General features: G+C 51.3%; 1 protein-coding gene across 7 annotated transcripts in view; it reads right to left on the bottom strand.

Moving 5' to 3' along the window:
• GTF2I (general transcription factor IIi) overlaps positions 1 to 26,418 on the bottom strand; it is a 1,662,009-nt gene that overhangs the window by 164,053 nt on the left and 1,471,538 nt on the right. For all 7 annotated transcript variants that reach the window (XM_085649796.1, XM_085649797.1, XM_085649793.1 and 4 more), the window contains 2 exons: positions 13,193 to 13,276; positions 12,176 to 12,359 (listed from right to left, as the gene is read on the bottom strand). In XM_085649796.1, the coding sequence (XP_085505922.1) occupies positions 12,176 to 12,359; positions 13,193 to 13,276 (268 nt within the window). The remainder of the gene's footprint in view (positions 1 to 12,175; positions 12,360 to 13,192; positions 13,277 to 26,418) is intronic.

Below are 26,418 nucleotides of genomic sequence, written 5' to 3'. Positions count from 1 at the left end.
TTGCCTGTATGTCGAGAACCTCTGCGGAGGCGGGAATGCTTGACACACAGAAGTGTCCAGTAATGCCCCTAGGAACAGGCTGCGCTGAGAAGGCATCAGGTGAGATTTGGGTACATTTATCGAAAAACCCAATTTGAACAGCCAGTCGTCCAGGTAGGGGAAAACAGGAACCCCTGACCTTCTGAGATGAGCCGCTACCACAGCCTTCACCTTTGTAAAGACTCGAGGCACGGAAGTGAGACCACAGAGTCAGCAGTGTCCATGCCTGACTGAATCACTTGACGTGCTGCGGCCTGCGAATCCGAAAGGACTTCCAAGAAGTTGGAACGATCCTCCTCACGCAACTTAGGAGTCAATTGTTCAACAGAGTCCATCAATGCATTAAATGTATCGTCCAAGAAGGCAAGTTGCATTAGTTGACTTAAGAGCCATACTCACAGAAGAAAACACTTTCTTCGCAGCTTGCTCCATCTTCTTCGAGTCTCTATCACCCAAAATGGTAGGAAAAGCACTAGAACACTGCTTTGAGCAAGACGCCAGGACAACTAAACTCTCTGGTGTTGGATGCGATGCAAAAAAGCAGGATCACCAGGGGCAGGCCTGTAACTTCTCGAGATAGAACGAGATACAGCCGGAGCAGACAAAGGCTTCTGCCACACCTCCAGAATTGGTTCTGTTAAGGCATCTGTGAAGGGAAGTAGAGGCTCAGTAGTTGACGAAGAAGTATTTAAAACTTCTGTTAGTATGTTGGACTTTATCTCCGCAGAGGGAAGTTTAAGGCCCAATAAATCAGCTGCCTTCTTTATAACTACATGGTAAGGTGCAACGTCCTGTACAACACATCCACTTGCAGATGGTAAATCATACTCAGGGGAAGTATCTAGGCCACTAGCTTCCTGAAGGCCTTCAAAGTCATCCAAAGAGTCCACAATTTCTCCTTCCTCCTGATTTTGTAAATACTCCTCCTCCTCAAGCAATCTCTGAGCTTCTCTCCTGGAGCGTTGATTAGGCAACGGCGTCGGTGGAGTCACACGCGGCGCCGGAGAAGACACCAGCGGCGTCGATGGAGGAGCCTCGACATCGAACCTCGACCGAATTCGAGGTGGAGCCGACTCAGCAGCTGAAAGAGTCTGGGGTGTTGGAGTGGACGATCTCGGCGCCAGGAAATGCCGAGCCGGAGTCGAAGGCAAAAATGGCATAAAAGGAGTCTGGGGATAGAACTGAGGAACACCCAGGTCGAAGGCCAAAGGACCCACGGGGCCTGAAGGCGCGCCGGAAGGAGTCGAGGCTCTTGTAAATAAACCAAACATCGCATTGAGAAAATGCGAAGAGTCAGCCCCAGGAGCAGGAAAAGAAGGATATGGATCCGTACCTTCCTGTAGGGGAGTCACCTGAGGTCGCACTGGAGCCTGTGGAGCCGGGACGGCGCCCGCACAAGTGAAGCCACACGGCCTGGAGAGGAACCACCCGGAGCCGGTACTGGCGTCGCTTGAGGAGAAGGAGTTGGAGAGATAAAGTCCCGTCTCCGAGGTCACTCAGCCGGAGTCGGCGACCTCGATCTCGACCTCGAGACCCTGGCCTTCGAAGAGCGATGACGAGAGGTATGTCTTCTCTTGGATTTTTTGTGCTTCTTCGACCTCGAAGTGTGAGAAGATGAAGACTTCACACTCTTCCTACCTCTCTTCTTCTTCTTGGCTTTCGCAATGAACAACTTGGCTTCACGTTCTTTAACTGCCTTCAGATTCATTTTCCTGCAGCTTCTGCATTCCTCGACGTCATCGTCTGATGATAAGCACCATAGGCAGTCATCATGCGGGTCCGTAATGGACATGTGCCCTCCACACACTCTGCAGGGTTTCAATCCGTTCTTCGAGGAAGTAGCCATTCTGAAACAATATAGAGATACAAACTTTTCCACGATGAAAATGGAGAGCTCTGACCTTATAGACCAGCTATCCTAGTGGTAGCATGGACAAGAGCAGTCTTAGGCTAAACTCTGAATGGCATGTGAAGCCAGCTGTGATACCATATATAATCCCTTGAATACCAAATGAAAGGACACCACAACAGATATATATATAAAATAAAGGGTATTTATTCTAGTCAAACCCTCAGCACTCTTTATGAGATTCGAGGTAAGTACAACACAGTCTTATTTAAGCATACATTAAGTCACACAGGTAAGTAATACAGTTAGGCCCTAGGGGCCACGCAAACCATATACTAAAAAGTGGTATAAGGACCACTGTCACGGAAATAGAATAGGCCTAGGCCTAGGGAATCGCTGGGGCTACACTACCAACAGTTAGGAAGTGGGAGGCCCACGGGATTCAGGTGCAGAGTGGAAACACTCACGCGTAATGCGTATAATCGATAGAAATAGTACAGTTCTGAAATAAGCAGTTTTAGGACACTTCTGGAGCAACTAGGAAGTCGAGACTCGGAAACTAGACCCTAGGATAGTCACTACCCTTGTGAGCACCGAAGTACCCAAGTTACCTAGCCCACAGGCTGCGGGTGCATAGTTGTGAACTTGCGTCGGGTTTCGTCGTGGACTTCTATGGATGCCTAAAGGAAAGTTGCTGACAGGCAGTTAGTGCAGAGTGTCCGATGGATCCCAAGGCCGGGATCAAGAAGGAAGGGTACCTGCAAGCAGAAGGGACAGAGTCAAGGTCACTAGCCAGTGACCACGTGGAACCAGGAAGGAACCAGGCGATGTCGTGAAGATTGCAGGTGAAGGGTGAAGCTTGTCGCAGCAGCCACGGGTACCAGGAGACGTCGAGGACGACCAGGACCAGGAGGCGAGCTGTCCCACGAAGGCTCTTGCTGTCGGCAGCGTCTAAGTCGAACTAGGAGTCACCAAGCCTTGGCAAGCGGAACCCACGAAGAATGGAGGACTTGCTTCTGGTGCAGACCAGGAAGGTCTGGGGTGCTTCTCTTTTGCAGAGGAGTGGGAGCCAGTCTGGAGGAGCCAAACCAGCAGTGAAGATTCAAAGGTGTGTCGTCGCAAAGGCCGCTAGCCAACGGGCAAGCAACTGGACAGACGCGGCAAGCAGGAAAATGCAGAAGGGCCCCACGCAGGACTCGTGGAGTGTGGGGGGCTGATCTTCGGTGCAGATGGTGCTTGGGGTTGGGGCTTCTCAATCCCCGGTGCACAACTTCGAGGGTACCTCAGAAGCTGCGCTGGAAGATACTCGCCACTTTTCCCAGGTAGCCGGTCCCACGTCTCTCGTCGCCTCCACGGATCTCAGCTCGGCTGTGGATCAGGGTCGGAGAAGTCTGGAAGTCAAGGCTCTGGTCGGGCTCTGCAGTCGGTCCCTCGTAGAACTTCAGCAAAGCAAAGGGTAAGTCTCTTGATGGTGCCTGTTCGCACAGGGTAGCCACTCCTTGGCCACAAGGGAGATTCTTCAGTCTTCTTCTTTCGTCGAATGTCGAAGGTCCAGAGTTTCTGTTCAAGTTGCAGGTTCAGGATAATCTAATTTAGCAGGGCCCAACTAGCTACTAATATACTGGGCTAGTGGGCTGGGCTACCTGCAAGGTCCCTCCTATGGGTGGGACCAGGAAGTGGAGTGGCTACACCCCCTTTCCTTTGTCCAGTTTCGCGCCAGAGCTGGGGCTGGAGTGCCCCAGCACAGGTTTGAACTGGACTATGCATGGAGCACCTTGTGTGCCCCAGGCATGTCTCATTCCTTTCAGCCCTCCCTGCCCCAATACACTAAAGTCTGTCTGTGGAGGTGCTAGCACCTCCCCAAGCAGGAAACCTATTGTCCAAGCCTCCCTGCCGTGATCACTCCCAGCAGCAGGAGGTCAGACTCATGTCTGTGGCAGCAGCATCCATTTTGTGATGCTGAGGCTTTGGTGAGAGTTAAACAGCAAAGTAGGATTTTAACATGTCTCTCCCTCTAGAAGGAGGGAATAATATCCTCATCACCAGAAATGGGATGGGGGTATTATTCCAAAGTGTTAGACACCTTACACGACATGTTTTGATAAAGCCAAACCATAGTTACCATAACCGTTTAAGATTATAAGGCACTTTAAGGGTATATTGTAGGCTGTATCATAGAACCGCTATAAGGACATGGTTCTGAAAGCTGCAGACGGCTCAGCTCATGCTATAGCACCATCTCACATGTTACCAAGCACTCTGCCTCCAGGATTGTTAAGGCCTGCCATAGGAGTGGCTGATAGGTACACATGTGTCTATATATAAGGTAGGTATAGGAATACTACACCTAAGCAAGGGGTGATTACACGACCTTGCCCCAGCTGAGTGATCAGCCAGTTGTGTCTGATTGGAAGGCCAGACCAGGGGTGGCATAATACATGCTGCAGCCCCTGGGAGGCCTAGGGTACACCTATGCCCTGGGTACCTAGGGTACACTGTACAGGGTCCAATAAGGTGATCCTTACCAATTGGTTATGTACCTAGGGTACATGGAGTCCATTTTAAAGAGAGAGCAGACAGCCTGAGACCCTGAATGGAAGGATCTCAGGCCAACTAAGTCGAAAAACCAGCTAGACACTAGGCAAAAAGTTGGGGGTAACCATAGTCAGATATCCACCTTCCTACAACGCCAACAAAGTCCTTTTGTGGCTTCGATGACGTCATACGGTGTCGCAAGCGGAGCCGTGCTATTGTGACGTCCTCGTCGACGTGGGAGAGCTAGGAAAGAATGTTCCCGCGGAAAGCTGGTGCGGGGGGTATTCAAAAGGTGAGGAGTCCACAGGCAGAAGTATCCATCAATTCTAGCATTAGAGTAACTACAAATGTCGTCATAATTGCATTCAGATTCCCATAAGTATTTTAACTACTAGGCAAAAAGGCCCAGATTGATTGGGGACCCTGGATGATATGGATGTTGGAGTTCCTGCATTATTCGCCGATATGGACCTTGACACTTTTACCCACTATATTCAGCGCTACCCAAAGAGAATGCACACTTGATGTCTGGAACACCTGGTGCTACTCACAACTGGTTGCTGCAGTACTTATGGTTATGGGGGTCCTCTGCATGTCTGGTCAGTGATGTATAGAGACTACCTTGGCACCAACAATGCCAGCTTTATAAGGGCCTGGGGATTAATGATAAGTGAATTGTTTCTGCCTCCAAAGCAAACACGGCAATTTTGGTGCTGTATTTCAGTTATCTGCCTTAATGAGACAGCTTAGCTTTAGTATATAAAAAAAACAATGTGTTCCAAAAAAATTAAAACGAAAATGTACTTTCGAGGAATAAGAGTTATCTGCATATCAGATTCTGGCAAACAATTACTCAGGATCTGGGACATAGTAATTTAGAAGAATTACGAAGTTGTAGATCTAACACAGATCAATTTGCCAAACAAATAATATCGCACTTTAACCAGGCCTACTCAGAACATTGTTATCTGGCCTAAAGAACAAGTTACTTACCTTCGGTAACGCTTTTTCTGGTGGATACAGTATCTGCCTGTCGATTCCTCACCTTGTGAATATCCCCTGCACCAGCATTCCACGGAACTTTTTTCCCCAGCTCTCTACGCCGACGTGGATGTCATAATACCTCGGCTCCGCTCGCAACTCCGTATGACATCACCGGAGCCATAAGAGAGCCACGTCGGCGTGATGACATCAGTTCCACCCATTTTTTCCGTGCCACCGAGGCGAACAGGTGGATCAACAACAGATGCCAAGTATACACAGTATACAACATTCGATCAAATATACATAGTACATATACAAAAGGAAAGCTAAAGAACATAAGCATTTCCTATAAGTGTACCAAATAGGAAGAAGACACAATGTAAAACACATGTCAAACAAGACATCCTTTAAGGTATACAAAGGTGGACAACGGGGAGGCGGGTGGGCCATTGAGGAATCCACAGGCAGATACTGTATCCACCAGAAAAAGCGTTACCGGAGGTAAGTAACTTGTTCTTCTGATGGATACATCTGCCAGTGGATTCCTCACCTTGTGAATAGATTCCCACAGCAGTCCCACTCCCCGAGGGTGTCCCCCTTCCTATACCAAAAAGTCCTGCAAGATAGAGCGCGCAAAGTGGCCCTCCCTCCTCATCTTAGAGTCTAAGCAATAATGCTTTGCGAAAGTATGGAGGGAGGCCCAAGTCGCGGACTTACAAATGTCTGCAACTGGAACACCCCTGGCCAAAGCAGAGGTAGAATATTTAACTCTAGTTGAATGAGCTCTAATACCCTCAGGAGGAACCTTACCAGCAAGGGCGTAGCTGATCTTGATGGCCAGGATGATCCATCTGGACAGAGTGCGCTTGTGCACAACTTTGCCTTTAGATTGTCCAACATAGTCCACGAAGAGCTGATCGTCCAAACGAAAGTCCTTCGTTCTGTCCAAATAAAAGCTCACAGCTCTTTTTGGGTCCAATCGGTGAAGTCTCTCCTCCTCCTTGGAAGGATGAGGAGGTGGATAAAAAACAGGGAGAGTAACGGACGGGCCAGATGAAAGGGAGTAACCACCTTAGGCAGGAAAGCAGCCCTGGTCCTAAGAACCATCCTTTCAGCATGTAAGGTTAAAAACAGGGGTTTTGAACAAAGAGCTTGAAGCTCACTCACCCTCCTTGCCAAGGTTATGGCTACAAGAAAGACCGTCTTAAAAGACAACAGCCTCAAAGGACAACTATGAAGGGGCTCAAAAGGAGACCCCATCAAAAAAGTCAGAACAAGATTAAGGTCCCACTGCGGCATTACAAAAGGAGTAGGTGGAAACCTGTTAGTAAGGCCTTTGATAAACCTTAGTACAATAGGAGATTTAAATAAAGACGGCTGATCTGGAAGACATAGAAAAGCCGATAAGGCCGATAGATAGCCCTTGACCGTGGGCACAGCACAGCCCTGCTGAGCCAAGGAAAGAGCAAACTGAAGCACATTAGAAAGATGGACTTTTAAAGGGTCAATGGATCTCTTTCCACACAACTTAACAAACTTAGACCACCTATATGAGTAAATGGACTTGGTGGAGTGTCGCCTGGCCGAAAAATAACATCCACCACATCAGGCGGGAGAGAGAAGGAACTCAGGTTGCCCCATTCAATCTCCAGGCATGAAGGCTGTAAGCTCTGGAGGTGGGGGTGTAGAACCTGCCCCTCCGACTGCGAGAGGAGGTCTGCCCTCAGAGGGAGAAGGAGCGGAAGGCACGAGGAGAGGTGGAGAAGATCTGTATACCACACCCTTCTTGGCCAATTCGGGGCGATCAATATGACTTGGCCCCGTCTTGGCGAATTTTCCTCAGAACCCGAGGAATCAAGGGTATGGGAGGAAACGCGTAAAGGAGATGCGAGCCCCAACTCAACTGAAACGCGTCCCCCATTGTCCCCTGCAACAGAAACTGGAGACTGCAGAATGACGGGCAATGCGCATTCTCGCGGGTGGCAAATAGGTCTATCCGAGGAGTCACCCACGTCCGAAAGACATGACGAACCACCTTCGGATGAAGCCTCCATTCGTGGTCGGCGGAGAACTACTGACAGACTGTCCGCACGTACGTTCAGCACCCCGGCCAGATGATTCGCCATCAAGCAAATCCGATGATCCTGAGCCCAGGACCAGAGCTGTAACGCTTCTCTGCAGAGACGATACGAGCCTACTCCTCCCTGCTTGTTGACATACCACATCGTGGTAGTGTTGTCCGTCAGGACTTGAACCGACTGACCGTGAAGGGAAGGGAGAAAGGCCTTGAGCGCCAAACGTATCGCCCGCAATTCCAGAAGATTGATATGAGACAATCTTTCCTCTGGAGACCAAAGACCCTTGATCTCCTGATCCCCCAGATGAGCACCCTACCCTAGGGTGGAGGCATCCGTTATCACTGTGGCCACCGATGGAGGAAGATGAAAAGGCTTTCCTTGAGACAGATTGTCCCCCACGCTCCACCAAGACAGATCCGCTGCAGCTTCTCTGGATTTCTTGATCGACTCCCTGAGATCCCCGTTATGCTGATACCACTGCCTGCGGAGGCACCACTGGAGTGCCCTCACGTGCCAGCGTGCATGGTTGACCAACAGAATGCAGGAGGCGAACAGACCGAGCAGGCAAAAGACCTTCAGAACTGAAACAACCGCTCCATTGTGGAATTAAGGGACCATTTCCTGAATGTCGAGAATTCTTTGAAGAGGAGGAAATGCTCAACACACAGTAGTGTCCAGTACTGCCCCTATGAACAGGTTGTGCTGAGAGGGCACCAGGTGAGATTTGGGTACATTGATTGAAAAACCCAAGTCGAATAACAGTTGAGATGTTACATGCAGATGATGCGGCACCATCTCTGGGGACACTGCTTTCAGAAGCCAGTCGTCCAGGTAGGGGAAAACCGGAATCCCCGACCACCTGAGATGAGCAGCCACCACTGTCAACACCTTTGTGAAGACTCGAGGTGCGGTAGTAAGACCAAACGGGAGGACCGCAAACTGGTAGTGTTGCGACCCAACCGTAAAACGGACTTCAGGATCGGAATATGAAAATACGCATCCTGCAAGTCGATCGACACCATCCAGTCTCCTTGCTGCAACGCTTGAAGAACTTGTGCAAGGGTCAGCATCTTCAATTTCTCCTGTTTCAGGTAAAAATTCAAGACTCTGTGGTCCAGGATTGGACGTAATTTTCCGTCCTTTTTGGGAATCAGGAAATACCGCGAGTAGCAACCCTGACCCCTTTCCTGCTCTGGAACCACCTCTATCGCATCCTTTTGTAGTAAAGCGAGAACCTCCTTTTGCAGAAGAAGCAGATGGTCCTCTAAGCAAAAACCCTGGCAAGGAGGGTAAGGGGGAGGAAACTCCCAAAAGGGAAGGTCATACCCATTCTCCACGAGGTTTAAAACCCAAAGGTCCGTCGAGACCGATTTCCAACCTCGTAGAAAGTGGGACACCCGACCCCCCACAGGTCTCACATGATCTAGGATGGGGGATCTAGGGCTGCTTCCCTGAAGCTTCATTGGGAGCAGAGGAGGCAGAAGATGAAGATGGGTTGCGGTCAGAACCTCTCCGGCCCCTTTGTCTTCCTCTATATGACCTATAGAGAGGATTCTGCTGCTGCTGTTGTTGCTGTTGTTGAGGTTGACGGGAGGTACGACATGAAGACCTCCCAAATCCTCTATACTTCCTACAGCCAAATCCCTTAGCCGGAGTCTGTAAACCCAAAGACTTCGCAGTAACCCTGCTATCTTTGAACCTCTGTAAGGCGGAATCGGCTTTCTCCCCAAACAGTCTTTCTCCATCAAAAGGCAAGTCAACTAACGTGGCCTGAACATCCGCAGAGAAGCCCGAAGAACGAAGCCAAGCTTGCCTCCGAGTGGCTATCGAAGACCCCATAATTCTAGCTACAGAATCAGCCGTGTCTAGACCCGACTGAATAACCTGCCTTGCGGCAGCTTGAGTGTCCGTAACAACCTCCATAAAAGTGGCCCTCTCTTCTTCAGGCAGCTTAGGGGCTAATAGCTTCATCGAGTCCATCAGGGCATGTACGTAGCGCCCCAATAAGCAAGGGGCATTAGTCGATTTTAGAGCCATGCTTCCAGATGAAAATACCTTTTTGGCTGATTGATCGGTCTTTTTAGAATCCCTATCCGCTGGTGTTTGAGGGAAGGCGCCAGACGATTGCTTCGAGCAGGAAGCTTGCACCACAAGGCTCTCTGGTGAAGGGTGAGAAGAAAGGAAGCTCGGGTCCCCCGGAGCCACCCTGTATCTCCTTGCCACTTGTCTGGATACTGCAGGCGAAGAGAGAGGCTTGCGCCAAACGTCCAACACGGGCTCTAAAATAGCCTCATTAAAGGGCAACAAGGGCTCTACAATTGACGATGGCGAATGTAAGACTTCAGTTAAAAGGTTTGGTTTAAATTCCACAGAGGGCAACTCTAATTCCAGCAACTCTGCAGCCTTTCTGATGACTGAATGATAAGGAGCCAACTCCTGTGGAGCAGAAGGCCTAGCAGAAGAATGCTCCCATTCTGGAGTAGTATCAAGTCCACTAGCATCCTGAATGCCTTCAAACTCATCAGTGGATTCACCAACCTCACATTCCTCCACTTCCTCTCTATATCGCTCCTCCTCCAAAATCCTCTGGGCCTCTCTTCGAGAACGGATCCGAGGACCCGGCGTCGGCGGAGCCGTACGTGGAGTCGGCGGCACCGAACAAGGAGTCGGCGGCGCCGGAGGAATAGGCGGCACTGGGCGTGAAGCAGATGGAGTCAGCATCGGCATCGGCGTCGAGGGAGGCTCCGAAAAGGCAAACGATCCAGACGAAGCCGGGATGGATCTCCAGACGGTGCCGGGAACTGCCATGAAGGAGCCATCGGCAAGAAGGGCCTAAAAGGAGCTTGAGCATAATGCTGCGGCACTCCCGAAGTGTATGCCATAGGACCCACGGGACCAGATGGTGCGCCGGATGGGAAGGCAGCCCTTTGAAAATCCCCATACATCGCACTGAGGAAATGCGTTGGATCCGTACCCGGAGTGGGGAATTGCGGGTATGGGTTTGATCCTGAATCCGGTCGAGGAGTATCAGGAACCGGAGCCGAAGTATTCTCCACTGGCGCAGGTTCGGCTGGCACCGGAGAAAGCTCTTCCTCCTGAACTGGCGCGGCGTCGGAAGCTGGAGACTCCACTGGCGCCGGTGACTGTGCCGGGGACCACGCCGGAGTCAACTTCGGCGAAGGTGTCTGCTCTGGAGACATACGAGAAGGGGAAGGAGAAGGAGAAATAACTTCCTTGCTTCTACGCCGAGGAGACGGCGACCTCGAAGCCTTACTCCTCGACGATTGGTGCCGAGAGCTATGCTTCCTCTTCTTACGGTGTTTCTTCGACTTCGAAGAGTGTGAAGTCGACAACTCCGGCCTCGACTTATCCTTTTTCCTACCTCTGCTTTCCTTCTTCGCCTTGGCCATGAAGAGTTTCGCCTCCCTCTCCTTCAGGGCTTTGGGGTTCATCTTTCTACAGCAGGAGCAGTCATCCACATCATGATCTGAAGAAAGACACCACAAACAATCTTTGTGGGGGTCAGTAATGGACATGTGGCCCCCACATTCACTACAAGGTTTAAAACCTGACTTTCTCGTCGAAGACATGGCTTAACCAGAAACAGTAACCCACTGTAAGACAACAAAGTAGCAGGAGAGTGCTGGAAAACAGTTGCGCGTCGATGGCGTGGAAAAAAGGGAACTAACGTCATCACGCCGACGTGGCTCTCTTATGGCTCCGGTGACGTCATACAGAGTCGTGAGCGGAGCCGAGGTATTATGACGTCCACGTCGGCGTAGAGAGCTGGGGAAAAAGTTCAGTGGAATGCTGGCACAGGGGATATTCACAAGGTGAGGAATCCACTGCCCGATGTATCCATCAGAAGAACCATCATGCTTTGAAGAGTTCTGGGCCAGAGAGCTCTTGCAGTTTAAAGGCTAGGGGGAACTGGAGATAAATGGCACTAGGGATGCTAAAGCTCCTGGAAATGGCAGACAGCAACAATACTAGGTGGTACCTAGTATAGGTGGGAGTTAGATGAGGGCAGCATCATTGATAATGGTTGCAAACTGCTAGTTAACTGAGGGACCGTGCACTTCAGATGCTCCATGTGTCAGTGACACAACTAGTATCAGAAACACTTGCCTATGCCCAAACCTGGCATCAACGTACAGTGTGGGTCGGGGTGAGGCTAGTGTAGCATTACTGATATTGATTGCAAACTGCTAGCATCGAGGGGTTGTGCACTTCAGATGCACTCTGTGCCAGTGGCACAACTAGTACCCTGTATCTAGAAACACATGCATATGTTTATTCCTGTTATCAATTCCCAGTGCAGGTGGTGGTAGGGTGATGGCAGTATTACTGATATTTGTGTCTAGAAACAAGTATTTCTGCCTTGGACTGTATTCAAGAACCCCAGGCAAAGTCAGATATTTATGAAATAGGACTTTGTCAATATTATGTTTTTCGTGTTATTACAATTTTATGCACTTTAGGTATGTTTGCCAGGGCCAAAGTAGTTTTCTGGCATGTGAAATGCAACATTTATTATTTGAACAATTTTCACCTGTTGAGTACGCACTATCTTAAAATCTGTCTTTTCAAGCAAAGGGACAGCACAACTGAGACGCACATTGAGTTATCATTTGAGAAGCGCAGATTCCAAACACAGCATCCATGTATCCACATGCAAATTCTCACTTACTTAACAACGGTGAATTTGATAAATTCTGCCGACTCCAAGATCCGCCGCATGGAGTTGATGTCCAGGTAGCTGGGGGCCTTAAATGTGACTCCCGATGGCATTCCATCCACCACCACACAGCCAGGGTGGCTGGTCATTTTTCTGTATGGCACTTTCACAGGCTGGTTCACACCAATTGCCTCACCTGGTTCACACAAAGATACAACAAAAATTAGTGTTAAATTAATGAGAGTAAAGATAACAAACACTGATGACAGAAGATGGGACAGGGAAACCTAGGGCAAGAGCTGGGTTTATCCTGTGACCCATTTTAGTGTGTGGTTGACATGACGTCAACATGAAGGACACCTTTGCGTTCTGTTTATACATGGAACATTCAACCCCTAATTAAAACAATTCACTGCACGCAGCAGGGCAAGATAAAACGCTTTAAACAGTGCAAGCAAGAACACAAAGAGCAGAGAGTACAATTCTAAAGCGACACCTGCACATAGACGACTTAAAACTAGAGATCCTGGAATCTCATGAGTAATTCAGTACTGAAGTTAAATGGGGTGGACACGATAACTGCAGACCAAATTGTGCTGGTGGTGGGCACTGCTACTCATTTTTGGGAAATTGAACTTATGTTTCGTCATCCAAATGACTTGGAGAAAAAGAGAGAGAAAGGCAGCAAAGCGGGATGGAAAGAGGAAGCGAAAAGAGTGACAGGGCGTTCAGCAAGGCTGAAAATGAAGCTGCAAGAGTGGGATCAAGAGAAGGGAAGTGTGTGGAGGTGGAAAAAGAAGAGGTGGAATCGTGACTATGCGACCTTGGTTTTCGGCAACCCGGTATTCAGCAGCGCCGGTGTTGGGCTCTTAAGATACACATTGGGTCCTGGTGCTTATTTTAGTTATTGATTTAGTCGATCAAGCTTCGTTCTAGTGGTACTGGCCCAATTAACCCCAGCATAGCTATACAGCATCTGCTATGACCGACTCGACTTCAAGTGAGACCATCCAGGTCTCGATCGCTTACCGTATTTCTTGCTGAACAGTTCAGTAACCTTTTCTCTCCGTAGACGTATCTTTTCTGCTTTTGTCAGTCCCTCGGGTTCATTTCCTATAAACGTTTTTTGAAAAAAAACATAATTAAGTCTAAAAAATGTATGTTGCATGCTTTTATCTGAATCCTCTACATGCATGCTAAACTAACTGACTAGGCTCGTCACTGGGACGTTTACAGGGCGGGGCCCGGCTTTTCCATATCGGCTCACGCTTGTTAAATACCTAATTCGAGCGAGTTAAATGTAACAGACAAATCAAAACAATTGTTTGCGTTTTTAAGGATTAAAATGGTAGCAATGAGTCTGAAAACGTGACCAGTTAAAAAGTCCAGTGATGATTTTAGGCTGCAGGCAACAAGTAAGTTAGAATGTACGCATGTGTGTTTGATAATTGAACCCTCTACAACTAAAAGAGAAACACTGACATTTCAGCGATGTCATGTCGTCAGCCCCAGTGCAGCAGCGAGGTACGTGCTCTTCCTTCTATTCATCTTAGCTGTTATCACCTGCATTCCAATTCCAGGCTATTTCCGACCGTGCTCTTCAGAGACCTTTACTCCCCTATAGCTGCTGTTCCTAAAATGTTTTCCTCTTCACCTTCTCCGATTCCTGGAGCCTTCTTGCCCTTGTCCCTCTTTGTGCCTATTCTCAGGTTATCTTTCTTCACTGAGTCACACTCTCCACAACTCCATGCCTCATAATTTCTCCTTTTAGTAACAAAATAAAAGATAATGGAAGGAAAGCGTGAATTAATCTCAACCACTGGCAATTAATCAAGGCCACATTCCAGTCCATCATTTTTCACCCACCATGCCACTCTAGACAGGGACCAGCAAACTGATAATCAGTATTGGTCCTGTTTCAATAGTAACATTTTAACCCAAACTAGCAGTCCAGGTCTTACCTAAAGAGGAACACTAGCAACCCCAGGCCAGTTTCATCGTATCTGCGCCTCCTCAGAGAGGTATAGAAAGAGCACTGTGTGAGAAGTTGGCCTGATATATGATGTCACTAGTTCTAGTGTACACCTTGTATCAGTCCAAACAACCCTTATGGTGATTGGGTGTAAAGTCAACCTTATAGACCAGCTATCCTAGTGGTAGCATGGACAAGAGCAGTCTTAGGCTAAACTCTGTATGGCATGTGAAGCCAGCTGTTATACCATTTGCAACCCCTTGAATAACAAATGAAAGACACCACAACAGATATATTATAAAAATAGAATGTATTTATTCTAGTCAAAACACCCTCAGCACTCTTTATGAGATTCGAGGTAAGTACAACACAGTCTTATTTAAGCATACATAAGTCACACGTAAGTAATACAGTTAGGCCCTAGGGGCCACGCAAACCATATACTAAGTAAGTGGTACAAGAACCACTGTCACGAACACAGGATAGGCCTAGGCCTAGGGAATAGCTGGGGCTACACTATCCTATCAGTTGCTAGGCAGTGGGAGGCCCACGGGATTCAGGTGCAGAGTGGAAACACTCACGCGTAATGCGTTAAAGTCGATAGAAATAGTAGTATTTAGAAATTAAGAGTTTTAGGACACTTCGTAAGGGACTAGGAGTTAGAGACTTGGAAACTAGACACTTGGATAGTCAATACCCTTGTGAGCACCGAGTACTCAAGATACCTAGCCCACGGGCTGCGGGTGCATAGGTGTGAACTTGCGTCGGGTTTCGTCGTCGACTCCTATGGATGCCTGAAGAAAGTTGCTGACAGGCAGTCAGTGAAGAGTGTCCGGTGGATTCCAGGGATCGAATCAGGAAGGAGGGTACCTGCAAGCAGAGGGGACAGAGTCTAGGTCACCAGCCAGGAGCCGGGAAGGAACCAGGAGGGAACCAGGCGATGTCGTGAAGATGCAGGTGAAGAGGTGAAGCTTGTCGCAGCAGCCACGGGTACCAGGAGGCGTCGAGGACGACCAGAACCAGGAGGCGAGCTGTCCCACGAAGGCTCTTGCTGTCGGCGGCGTCGATGTCGAGTTAGGACCCAACAAGCCTTGGCAAGCGTAACCCACGCAGGATGGAGGACTTGCTTCTGTCGCAGACCAGGAAGGTCTGGGGTGCTTCCCTTTCACAGGGGAGCGGGTGCCAGTCTGGAGGAGCCGGACCAGCAAGGCAAAATTGAAGGTTCGTCGTCACAGAGGTCACTTGCCAACGGGCCAGCAACCGGACAACACGTCGAGCAACTCTGGTGCAGAAGGGCCCCACGCAGAACACGTGAAGTGTGGGGAGCTGATCTTCTTTGCAGATGGTGCTCGGGATTGGGGCTTCTCAATTCCCCAAGCACAGCCTCGAGGAAGCCTCAGAAGTCGCGCTGGTCAGTTACTAGCCACTTTTCCCAAGTCGCCGGTCCCACGTCCCTCGTCGCCTCCACAGGTCTCAGCTTTGCTGTAGATGTGGATCTGGTTCAGAGGTGTCTGGAAGTCACGGCGCTGGTCAGTCTCTGCAGTCGTCCCTCGTAGGATCAGTCGCAAAGCAAGCAGCGATCGCTGGATGGTGCCTGGTTGCCCAGGGTGGTCACTCCTTGGCCACAAGGGAGATTCTTCAGTCTTCTTCCGTAGTAGAATATCGAAGGTCCAGAGTTTCTGTTCAAGATGCAGGTTCAGGATAATCTAAAGTCCTAGGGACTCAGCTCCCACTCTTATACTAATCTGGGGGGCTGGGTTACCTGCTAGGTCCCTCCTATGGGTGGGACCAGGGAGGGGGGTGGTTACACCCCCTTCCCTTTGTCCAGTTTCGCGCCAGGACTGGGGCTGGAGTGCCCCAGCACCGGTTTGAACTGGACTATGCATGGGACACCTTGTGTGCCCCAGGCAGTGTCTCGTTTCATTCATCCCTCCCTGCCCCAATACACTAAGGCCTGTCTAGGGTGGTGCTAGCACCTCCCAAGGCAGGAAACCTATTGTCCAAGCCTCCCTCGCTGGAAGGTCTCCCAGCAGCAGGAGGTCAGACTCGTGTCTGTGGCAGCAGCGTCCATTTTGTGACACTGGGGCTCTGGTTAACTTAACCGGGTAGTAGGTCTTCAACATGTCTTCTCCCTCTAGAAGGGAGGAATACTATCCTCACCGCCAGAAATGGTGTGGGGGTAGTATTCCAAAGTGTTAGACACCTTACACGACATGTTTTGATAAAGCCAAACCATAGTTACCATAACCGCGAGGATTAAAAGGCACTTTAAGAGTATATGGTAGGCGATATCATAGAACAGCTATAAGGACATGGTTCCGAAAGCAGCAGACAGGCTCAGCTTATGCTAGAGCACCATCTCACATGTTACCAAGCACTCTGCCTTCAGGATTGTTAAGGCCTGCCATAGGAGTGACTGAAAGGTTACCCATGTGTCTATATATAAGGTAGGTATAGGAATACTACACCTAAGCAAGGGGTGATTACACGACCTTGCCCCAGCTGAGTGATCAGCCAGTTGTGTCATAATGGAAGGCCAGCCAGGGGTGGCATAATACATGCTGCAGCCCCTGGTAGGCCTAGGGTACACCTATGCCCTGGGTACCTAAGGTACACTGTACAGGGTCCAAAAAGGTGATCCTTACCAATTGGGTTATGCACCTAAAGTGCATAGTAAATTTAGAGAGAGAACAGCTGGGCTGTGGGTCTGATTAGCAGGCCCACAGCCACATCTAAGTCGAAAACCAGTGAAGCAAAAGCAAAAAGTGGGGGTGAACATAGAAAGCAGACCCTACTCTCCTACAGACCCCTTTGAAGATTTTAAATGGGAGGACAAAGATTTGGACTCCTCGGAGCAGTGCTCGGATCTTCCTCTCGACTGAGACCATGAACAAGATCTCCAAGGAGATCTCTGTGGTGCCAGATGCAGGGCTGGAAGCAGCTTTAGGGGCCGCTCCCTCAAAGCTTTCGGCACAATGGCCAGCAGTCGGAGCAGGACTTCGGGTCGTGGTTGCGCTCCGGGCACCAAAGGCACACAAGGTGGGGATCTGTAACCGACATGGCGCAGTGACAGGAACCGCACAGTTTGAACCCAGGGTCTTTTTTGGACAACCTACATACTGAAAAAAATTTGATAAAGTCGAAAAAAGTCTGTCATAAAATGACAGAGGGTAGCTTTCTTCGACGGATCCGCACTGACTAGCGCAGAAAGAAAAGAACTGACGTCAACACGCCGAGGCAGCACCTATATAGATGGCGCGGAAGTCACGATGAACTTGACGCCATGCGATGTCATGCGAAGCCGACCAATGACACCTACTGGCGTGCAGAGGTACTGCTAAGAATAATCTTTCGGATCCAGCCTGACTCCTGGAAGTTTACAGGTAAGGAATCTGCGGCTAGATGCCTCTATCAGATACCACATACAGTTGTAGTAAGGTTTCAAAACAATACCTTTTTATAATCTGCTTAACACTGAAGTATGGAAGCGCAAGAATCAAAGGCTGCCATTGATGCACCCTGGCCATGGACAACATATATAGTCATTTTGAGGATTCAAACACCTTTTTTATAATCTGCATAACTTTGGAACCTGTGGCCCTATGAGGAAACATTTGACCTGATCGCTGGCAAAAGCTGAGATTTTCATCAGTGAAACACCACAAGAGTGCTCCAGATCATAATGGTGAGATGACAAAAAACAGCAACTCGTCAAGGGATAACATATTTTAATGCAGAGGATAACACAGCGTGATATGGTCCTCTTTTGGACAGCTCGCCCCTTCTTTGCTCCCACATACCCTATAAGAACAAGTTACTTACCTTCGGTAACGATGTATCTGTAAGAAACATTAGTTAGTTAGATTCCTCACCTTAGAATATCCCCAGGTGTCAGGCTGGATCCGGGAAGATTTTTCGTCAGCAATACCCTTGTGCGTCGCTAGGTGTCTGCGGGTCCGCGTCCGTCGTCGTGATCGGTGGGTTGATGTCGGAGTACTTAGACGCCGCCCTCGCGCGCTGACATCAGTTCTTGTACATAGCTTTCTGCGCCAGGAACGCAGAGCCATGCAAGAGACCGACACAGGTGCCAAAAATGCTAGGGCCCTGAAAGGGATGACCTCAACCCTAGATATCGGTTCGCAGAACGGGGAGGATGGGTGGGTCGGTGAGGAATCTAACTAATGTTTCTTACAGATACATCGGTAACTTGTTCATATGAAAGAAACACGTTAGTTAGATTCCTCACCTTAGAATAGATACCCCAGCAATACCAACCCGGTGGTGGGTCTGCGAACCAAGATCACACCAGAAAGTCCTGGAGAACAGAACGGCCAAAAAAGCCGTCTCTCCGGACTTGGCTGTCCAGGCAATAATGTTTAGCAAACGTGTGCAGCGAAGCCCACGTTGCCGCCTGACAGATGTCTTGCAAGGGGACTCCCCGTCCCAGTGCAGTGGAAGCCGCAGTGGCCCGAGTAGAATTGGCCCTCAGCCCTACAGGAGGTTCTTTTTTAGCCAAGGAGTAACATGCCTTGATACACAAAACGACCCACCGAGAGATGGTCCGTTTGTGCACCGCTCGTCCCTTCTTAGCGCCCACGTAACCTGCAAAGAGTTGGTCGCCCACCCGGAACTGCTTGGTGCGATCCAAATAGAAGGACAGCGCCTGTTTTGGATCCAGACGGTGGAGCCGCTCTTCCTCTTTCGAGGGATGCGGAGGCGGAAAGAAGGTGGGCAACGTGACAGACTGCCCAATGTGAAAGGCAGTCACAACCTTAGGAAGAAAAGAAGGACGAGTTCGGAGAACAACCTTGTCCGGATGGACAGAAAGGAAAGGAGGCTTAGAAGAGAGAGCCTGGAGCTCACTCACCCTTCTAGCAGAGGTGATGGCCACCAGGAAAGTAGTTTTAAGCGTCAAAAGACGAAGAGGACAATTATGAAGTGGCTCAAAGGGAGCACACATCAGAAAACGTCAAAACCAGATTCAAATCCCACTGAGGCATTACAAAAGGAACAGGAGGAAACATGTGAGTAATGCCCTTAAGAAAGCGAGAAACAACAGGGGATTGGAAAAGAGAAGGCTGATCAGGAAGCCGTAAGAAAGCAGAGATAGCAGAAAGATAGCCTTTCAGGGTGCCCAGAGCAGAGCCCTGCTGGGCCAAAGAAAGAAGAAAGAGGAGAACCTCAGAAAGAGGGGCAGAAAGGGGATCCACAGCCTTTGCTGTGCACCATGCCACAAATTTGTTCCACCTGCAGGCGTATAACAATTTTGTGGAGGGACGCCTGGCTGCCAAAATAACATCAAAGACTTCAGGAGGCAAGTCAAATGGCATCAACTGCCGCAGCTCAATCTCCACGCATTGAGGTGGAGACTGGACAGGTTCGGTAGGAGAACCGTCCCGTGCTGCTGCGACAGAAGATCCTCCTGAAGAGGCAGACGTATCGGAGGATCGGTCAACATACTGAGTAGCTCGGGATACCAGTACCTTCGTGCCCAATCCGGAGCCACCAAGATGACTTGGGCCCGGTTGCGCCTGACCTCCTTCTGCACTCTGGGCAGAAGTGGTATAGGCGGAAAGGCGTACAACAGACCACAACTCCACTCGCAGCGAAAGGCGTCCCCGAGCGAGTGCCACCTTGGAAACTCCAACGCGCATTACTGCTGACATTGCGCGTTCTCTCCGGTGATCCATCATGCACCGGCGGCTGAGTTCGTCTGCTCTGGCGTTCAGAGAGCCCGCCAGATGTTGAACCACCAGGGTGATGCCCTGATGTTCCAGCCATGTCCAGAGGCGCAGAGCCTCCTGACAAAGGGTCCACGACCCCACCCGCCCTGTTTGTTGCAATACCACATGGCGGTTGTGTTGTCCGTGAACACCTGCACTACACGTCCCCGAACAGAGGGAAGGAATGCCTTCAGTGCAAGCCGGATCGCCCGCAGCTCCAATAGGTTGATATGGAGCCGGGACTCCGCCGGAGACCAGAGGCCTCTGATCTCCGCCTCTCCCATGTAGCCCCCCATCCCAGGAGGGACGCATCCGTCACTACTACGTGCTCCGGTTGGGGTAGGGAGAGGGATCTGCCACTGACCCAATCGCGGTCCGTGAGCCACCACTGCAACTGCCTTGCAGTGCCCTTCGAGATCAAGACACGGTCGGACAGGATGCCCCGATGCTGGGCCCACTGGAACTTCAGGTCCCACTGCAGTGCCCGCATCCGCCACCTGGCGTGATGTACCAGCAGGATGCAGGAGGCCATCAGACCCAGAAGCCGCAGCACCAACCTGACCGAAACCCAGGATAGAGGACGGAAGATGGGAATCAGGGCCTGAATATTCCGGACCCGCTGTTCCGGAGGATAAGCCCGGAACTGCTCCGAGTCCAGAACCACTCCGATGAAGAGGAGCTTCTGGGAGGGACTCAGATGCAACTTCGGCACATTGATGGTGAACCCCAGCGAATGCAGGAGGTCGGCTGTAGTCTGGAGGTGAGAGATGACTGCCTGGGGCGAGGCCTGTCGTCGAGATAGAGGAAGACCGGAACCCCCAATCTGCGCAGATGAGCTGCGACCACCGCAATCACTTTTGTGAACACTCGAGGGGCACTGGTGAGGCCGAAGGGGAGCACGGTAAACTGAAAATGCTCATGGCCCATCGTGAACCGCAGGTAACGCCGGTGGACCGGCAGGACGGGAATGTGAAAATAAGCGCTCTGCAAGTCCAATGCTACCATCCAGTCTCCAGGGTCGAGGGCAGCCAGAACCTGAGCTAAAGAGAGCATCTTGAACCGTTCCTTCCGGAGGAAGACGTTGACGCTCCTGAGGTCCAAGATAGGGCACAGGCCCCCTTTGCCCTTCTTGGGAACCAGAGAGTAGTGGGAATAGCAACTGCGACCTACTTCTGGACCAGGTACGCGCTCGATGGCCCCCTTGGCCAAGAGGGCCGCAACTTCCTCCCGCAGAAGATTCAAGTGATCCCCCGACATACGGTGGTACTGCGGTGGCATGGCTGGAGGGGTCGTCTCGAAGGAGAGTAGCCCTTTCGGACGATTTGCAGCACCCACCTGTCTGACGTGATGGAACGCCAGTGGAGCAGGTGATGGCGAATTCTGCCTCCCACTGGCGTGGAATGGGCCTGAAAGCACGGACTAGGAGGGCTGTGAGGCGGATGCTGCCGGGGTAGGTGTGGACTGACCGGCACGTTGTCCCCCAGTACCGCCTCGGCGGAATCCACGTCCGCGACCACGTGCAGGTTGGGTGGCTTGGCGGATGTGAGGGGGCGCCCCTTCCTTGGCCACGAAAGGGACGAAAAGCAGAAGTTTGCGGTCGCGGGCCGAGGGGCCCAATGACTTGGCCGTAGCCCGGGAGTCCTTGAAGTGCACCAGCGCACTATCCGCCTTTTCGCCAAAAAGGCGGCTGCCATCAAAATATCCACGAGGGTGCTCTGGACATCCCCTGAGAAAGACGTGGACCGCAGCCAGGCGTGGCGGCGGAGCGCCACCGTGGTTGACATCATCCTACCCAGCGAGTCCGTAGTATCTAGTCCACATCGGATAGCATGTCGCGATGCATCCCGCCTGTCGGCAAGAGCCTGGGCGAGCCATGTCCGGGTCTCCTCCGGACACTGGGGCAGCACGTCCTCCACCGTATCCCACAGGGAGTGAGAGTAACGGTCCAAGAGGCAAGCGGTATTCAAGGACCGCAGTCCCAAACTAAGGGAACTGTTCAAGCCTCTTGGATTCCCGATCCGGGGGAGCGGACGGGAAGGAGGACTGGGAAGTAGAGGCCTGGATAACCAGGCTCTCGGGCGTGGGGTGTTGGGACAGAAAGCTGGGGTCGCCCGGTGCAGGGCGGTGGCACTGGGCCACGTTCCGATCCACAGGAGGTACTGTGGAGGGCTTGGAACAAGTGCCCTTCAGAACGTCCACGAGTGCCTCATTAAACTGCAGCAGAGGCTCCGAGGAGCTTGCTGATGGTTGAAGCACTTCAGTGAGGAGGTTAGTCCTCACGGCCACAGCATGCAGCTCCAGCCCAAGGGCTTCGGCCGCCTTGCGCAGCACCACGGAAAATGCAGCACCCTCCTCCGAAGCCACAGTCGGAGGAGAGATGAAGCCAGTGTCAGGGGAGGTGTCCAGACCACTGGCATCCCCCAGCTCATCTGCCCAGTCCTGTGATAAGTTGACCTGCAAGGCCAGAGGGTCCTCTAACCCCTCCCAGTCGTCACCGTCATCCGATTCCTGGTAGAAAGGTGGAATGATGGGAGCCGGGCGAAAGATGATTGCCACCCATCGACATCGGACGCTGGGCCCGGACCGGGACTGAACCGGGGATCAGCGTCCCACGGGGACCTGCGGCGTCGGGACCGGAGTCGATGACGGCGCCGGGGCCGCTGGCCCGCTAGGCCCCCCCCAGTCGAGCACGCGGGGCCCGAAAGCGCACCGGCAGGCGTCGACGGCGGAGCCAGGCCTCTCATGGCCGAGAGGAAGGCACTGATCTCCGCCGGAGTTGCGTCGGTCCCAGGGACCAGCGGGTATGGGGACGGACGCGACTCCTGCGGCTCCGACAGAGCCGCGTGGGTGGTACCACCTGAGCCCTCGGACGAGTCGCGCGACCGGCGTGGAGAGCCCGAAAAGCGATGTCGCCTCTTGGACATTTTACCATGCTTCGACTTACCCGAAGACTTGGAACCGAACGAGTGGTGGTGACTGCGGCTCCGCGACCGGTCCCTCGACCTCCTCCTCGACCGGGACCGTGAACAGCGTGGAGCCGACTGCCGGTACTCCAGGAGCTTGCGGGACCCCTCCCGCCTAGCCTTCGAAGTCAGGGCCCGGCAGTCGAGGCACGAAATCGTGGTCGGCCCCAAAGCAGAAAAGGCACCGGCGGTGATGGTCCGTAACCGACAGTTGGTGACAGGAGTCGCAGGGTTTGAAACCAGGCATCCTACCGGCACCAGAGTCAAGTCGACAAGAGACCAAAAGAGTCAAAAAAGTTTAGTCAAAAAATGACTAAGGGGTAAGCTCTTCCCAGATCGGCGCTGTCTGGCACAGAAAAAAGAAGAACTGACGTCAGCGCGCGAGGGCGGAGTCTAAGTACTCCGACGTCATCCCTGCGATCACGACGATGGACGCGGAGCCGCAGACGACGCCTAGCGAGGCGCAAGGGTGTTGCTGACGAAAAATCTTTCCGGATCCAGCCTGACGAGGAATCTAACTGACGTGTTTCTTTCAGATAGAGTTGGTTATCCACCCAGAACTCTTTAGTGTGATCGTGGTAGAATGATAACTCTCTTTTTGGGTCCAGACGGTGGTGATGTTCCTCTTCTTTTGAAGGATGCGGGGGTGCATAGAAAGTGGGCAAAGTAACGGACTATCCCAGATGAAAGGGAGTTATAACATGGGCAAAAAGGATGCCCTAGTTTCCAGTTTCCAGTACCACTTTGGCCAGGAAATCTGTCAGGTACGGAGGCTGTGATGAAAGTGCCTGTAATTCACTCACCCTCCTGGCAGAGGTAATTGCCACCAAAAAGCGCTTTTGATGGTGAGCAACCATAAAGAACAGTTGAGTAGTGCATCGGCTCAAACGGTGCTAACATCAAGAAAGTGAGCACCAAATTAAGATCCCATTGTGACATAAGAAAAGGAGAGGGGGGAAACAAGTGGGTTAACCCCTTCAAAAAATTCTGCACCAGAGGGGACTTAAAAAGTGAAGGCTGATCTGGCAGCTGTAGTAAAGCAGAAAGGACTGAAAGGTAGCCCTTCCAAGTGCCCAAGGCAGATCCCTGCTGGGCCAAGGAAAGAATAAACAGGAGGATATCTGCCCGGGAGGCAAATGAGGGGTCAATGGACCTTTCTGTACAATATTTATCAAATTTTTTCCATTGGCAGGCGTATACTGATTTCGTGGAGGGATGCCTAGCTGCCAGAATAATGTCGCAGACTTCTGGAAGAAGGTCAAAAACTGTCAACTGTTGCTGCTCATTCTCCACACAAGGAGGCAGAGAGTGGACAGTTTCGGGTGGAGGACCCTCCTCTGCTGCAACCGAAAATCCTCCCAAAGGGGCAGCCTGATCGGAGGACTGATGTTCATATCTAGAAGTTTGGAATACCAAACTTTCCGTGCCCAATCCGGAGCCACAACAATGACTTGTGCCCGGACGCTCCTGATCTTCTTGAGCACTATGGGCAGGATTGGAATGGGCGGAAGGGCATACAGAATGCCTGAGATCCACTTTGGATAAAAAGTGTAGCCGAGCGAGAGCCGCCTTGAAGACTCCAATGCGCAAAATTGCTGACATTGTGCATTCTCTTCGAAGGTGAACAGATCGAACCAAGGCTCTCCCCACCTCTGAAAGAGACCTTGTGCCACCTCCGGATGGAGACGCCACTCGTGATCTGCTGAGCACCTTTGGCTGAGCTCGCCTGCTCTGGCATTCAGAGAACTGGCCAGATGTTGAACCACCAGGGAAATGCGCTGTTGTTCCAGCCAAGTCCAGAGGCACAGGGTCTCTTGAGAGAGTTCACGACCCCACTCCGCCTTGTTTGCTGCAGTACTACATGGCGGTAGTGTTGAACATGAACACCTGAACAGCCTTCCCTTTATAGACGGTAAAAAGGCTTTCAGTGCCAATTGGATCGCCCAGAAGCTCCAACAGGTTGTAATGGAGCCTGGCTTGTGCCCGATACCAGAGTCCGCTGATCTCCACCTCCCCCAGATAGCCGCCCTATCCAAATAGAGACGCATCCGTCACTACTCCGAGATCTGGGTGGTTAAGGGAGAGGGGTCTGCTTCTAACCCAATTGCGGTTTGTTAACGACCATTGCAGATCTTTCGCAGTGTCCTCCGAGATCAGAACCAGGTCGGTGAGATTTCCTCAATGCTGTGTCCATTAAAACTTCTGATCCCACTGCAGAGCATGCATGTGCCACCATGCATGGCTCACCAGCAGGATGCAGGAGGCCATGAGAACTCAACAGCCTCAGAGTCATTCTCACTGAAATCCAGGATAGGGGCTGAAACATTGGTATCATAGCCTGAATATCCTGGACTTGCCGTTCGGGAGGATAAGCCCGACACTGCACCGTGTCCAGAATCGCTCCAATGAATGGGGGCGTCTGAGAGGGGGTCAGGTGTGACTTTGGAACATTGACAGTGAACCCCCACGAAAGCAGGAGGTTCGCCGTACTCTGGATGTGGGAGAAGACCGCTTGGGCCGAGCCCGCCTCCAACAACCAGCTGTCGACATAGGGGAAGACTGGAACCTCTGATCTCCGCAGATGGGCTGCGACCACCACCATCACCTTTGTGAACACCCGAGGGGCAGTGGGGAGGCTGAAAGGCAGCACGGCAAACTGAAAGTGATAATGGCCCACCGTAAACAGCAGATAGCGACGATAAGCAGGCTGGACAAGGATATGAAAATAGGCATCCTAAAAGTCCAGCGCTATCATTCAGTCTCCCGGGTCCAGGTCAAACAGGACCTGAACTAGGGTGAGCATCTTGAACTTCTCCTTTTTGAGAAAGCAGTTAAAGGATTTGAGATCGAGAATAGGACAAAGGTCTCCGTCCGTCCTTTAGTACCAGAAAATAGCTGGAATAACAACAACAGCCTATTTCTGGCCCGGGAACCCTGTCTACAGCTCCCATGGCTAAGAGAGTCCAGACTTCCTTACGGAGCAGAGCAAGGTGATCCTCCGTCAGCCGATCATGCACTGGAGAAATAGATGGAGGGGTAGTCTTGAAGGGGAGGGAGTAGTCTCTTCAGACTATTTGCAATACCCACCTAGTGATGTTTTGCCAGTGGTGGAGATGATGGTGTATTCTGCCTCCGACTAGATGTAAATGATCCTTGGGGATCGGACTGGGAAGGTTTTGAGGTGGAGGAGGATATTTTGGCTTGGCTCGACTTCTGGCCTTCCGACCCATGGGGTCAGGGTGAACAGCATCCACGGCCCCACAGAGGCTGCTGAGCTTGTGGGGCCCTATGGCTGGAATCGGTTTGGCGCAGTTGGTAGCCCCTTCTGTAGCAACGAGAGGAGCGAAAAGCAGATACGGGCCGTGATGTTATGGTGAGGCCCAAAGACTTCAGCGTAGCCCGTGAGTCCTTTAAGCGCTTAAGTGCGGCATTTGCTTTGTCTCCGAAGAGATGGGAGCCATCAAAGGGCATGTCCATAAGGTTAGCTTGGTATCCCCAAAAAAACAGATGCCCTCAGCCAGGCGTGGCAACTTAAGGCCACTGTCTTGGAAATCGCTCTGCCCAGCCAGTCTGTTGTGTCCAAGCCACATCTGATGG

The sequence above is a fragment of the Triturus cristatus genome, chromosome 3_2 (genome assembly GCF_964204655.1).
Source record: "Triturus cristatus chromosome 3_2, aTriCri1.1, whole genome shotgun sequence".
NCBI classification, from domain to species: domain Eukaryota; kingdom Metazoa; phylum Chordata; class Amphibia; order Caudata; family Salamandridae; genus Triturus; species Triturus cristatus.
This window is presented reverse-complemented; position numbering and strand designations above follow the sequence as displayed.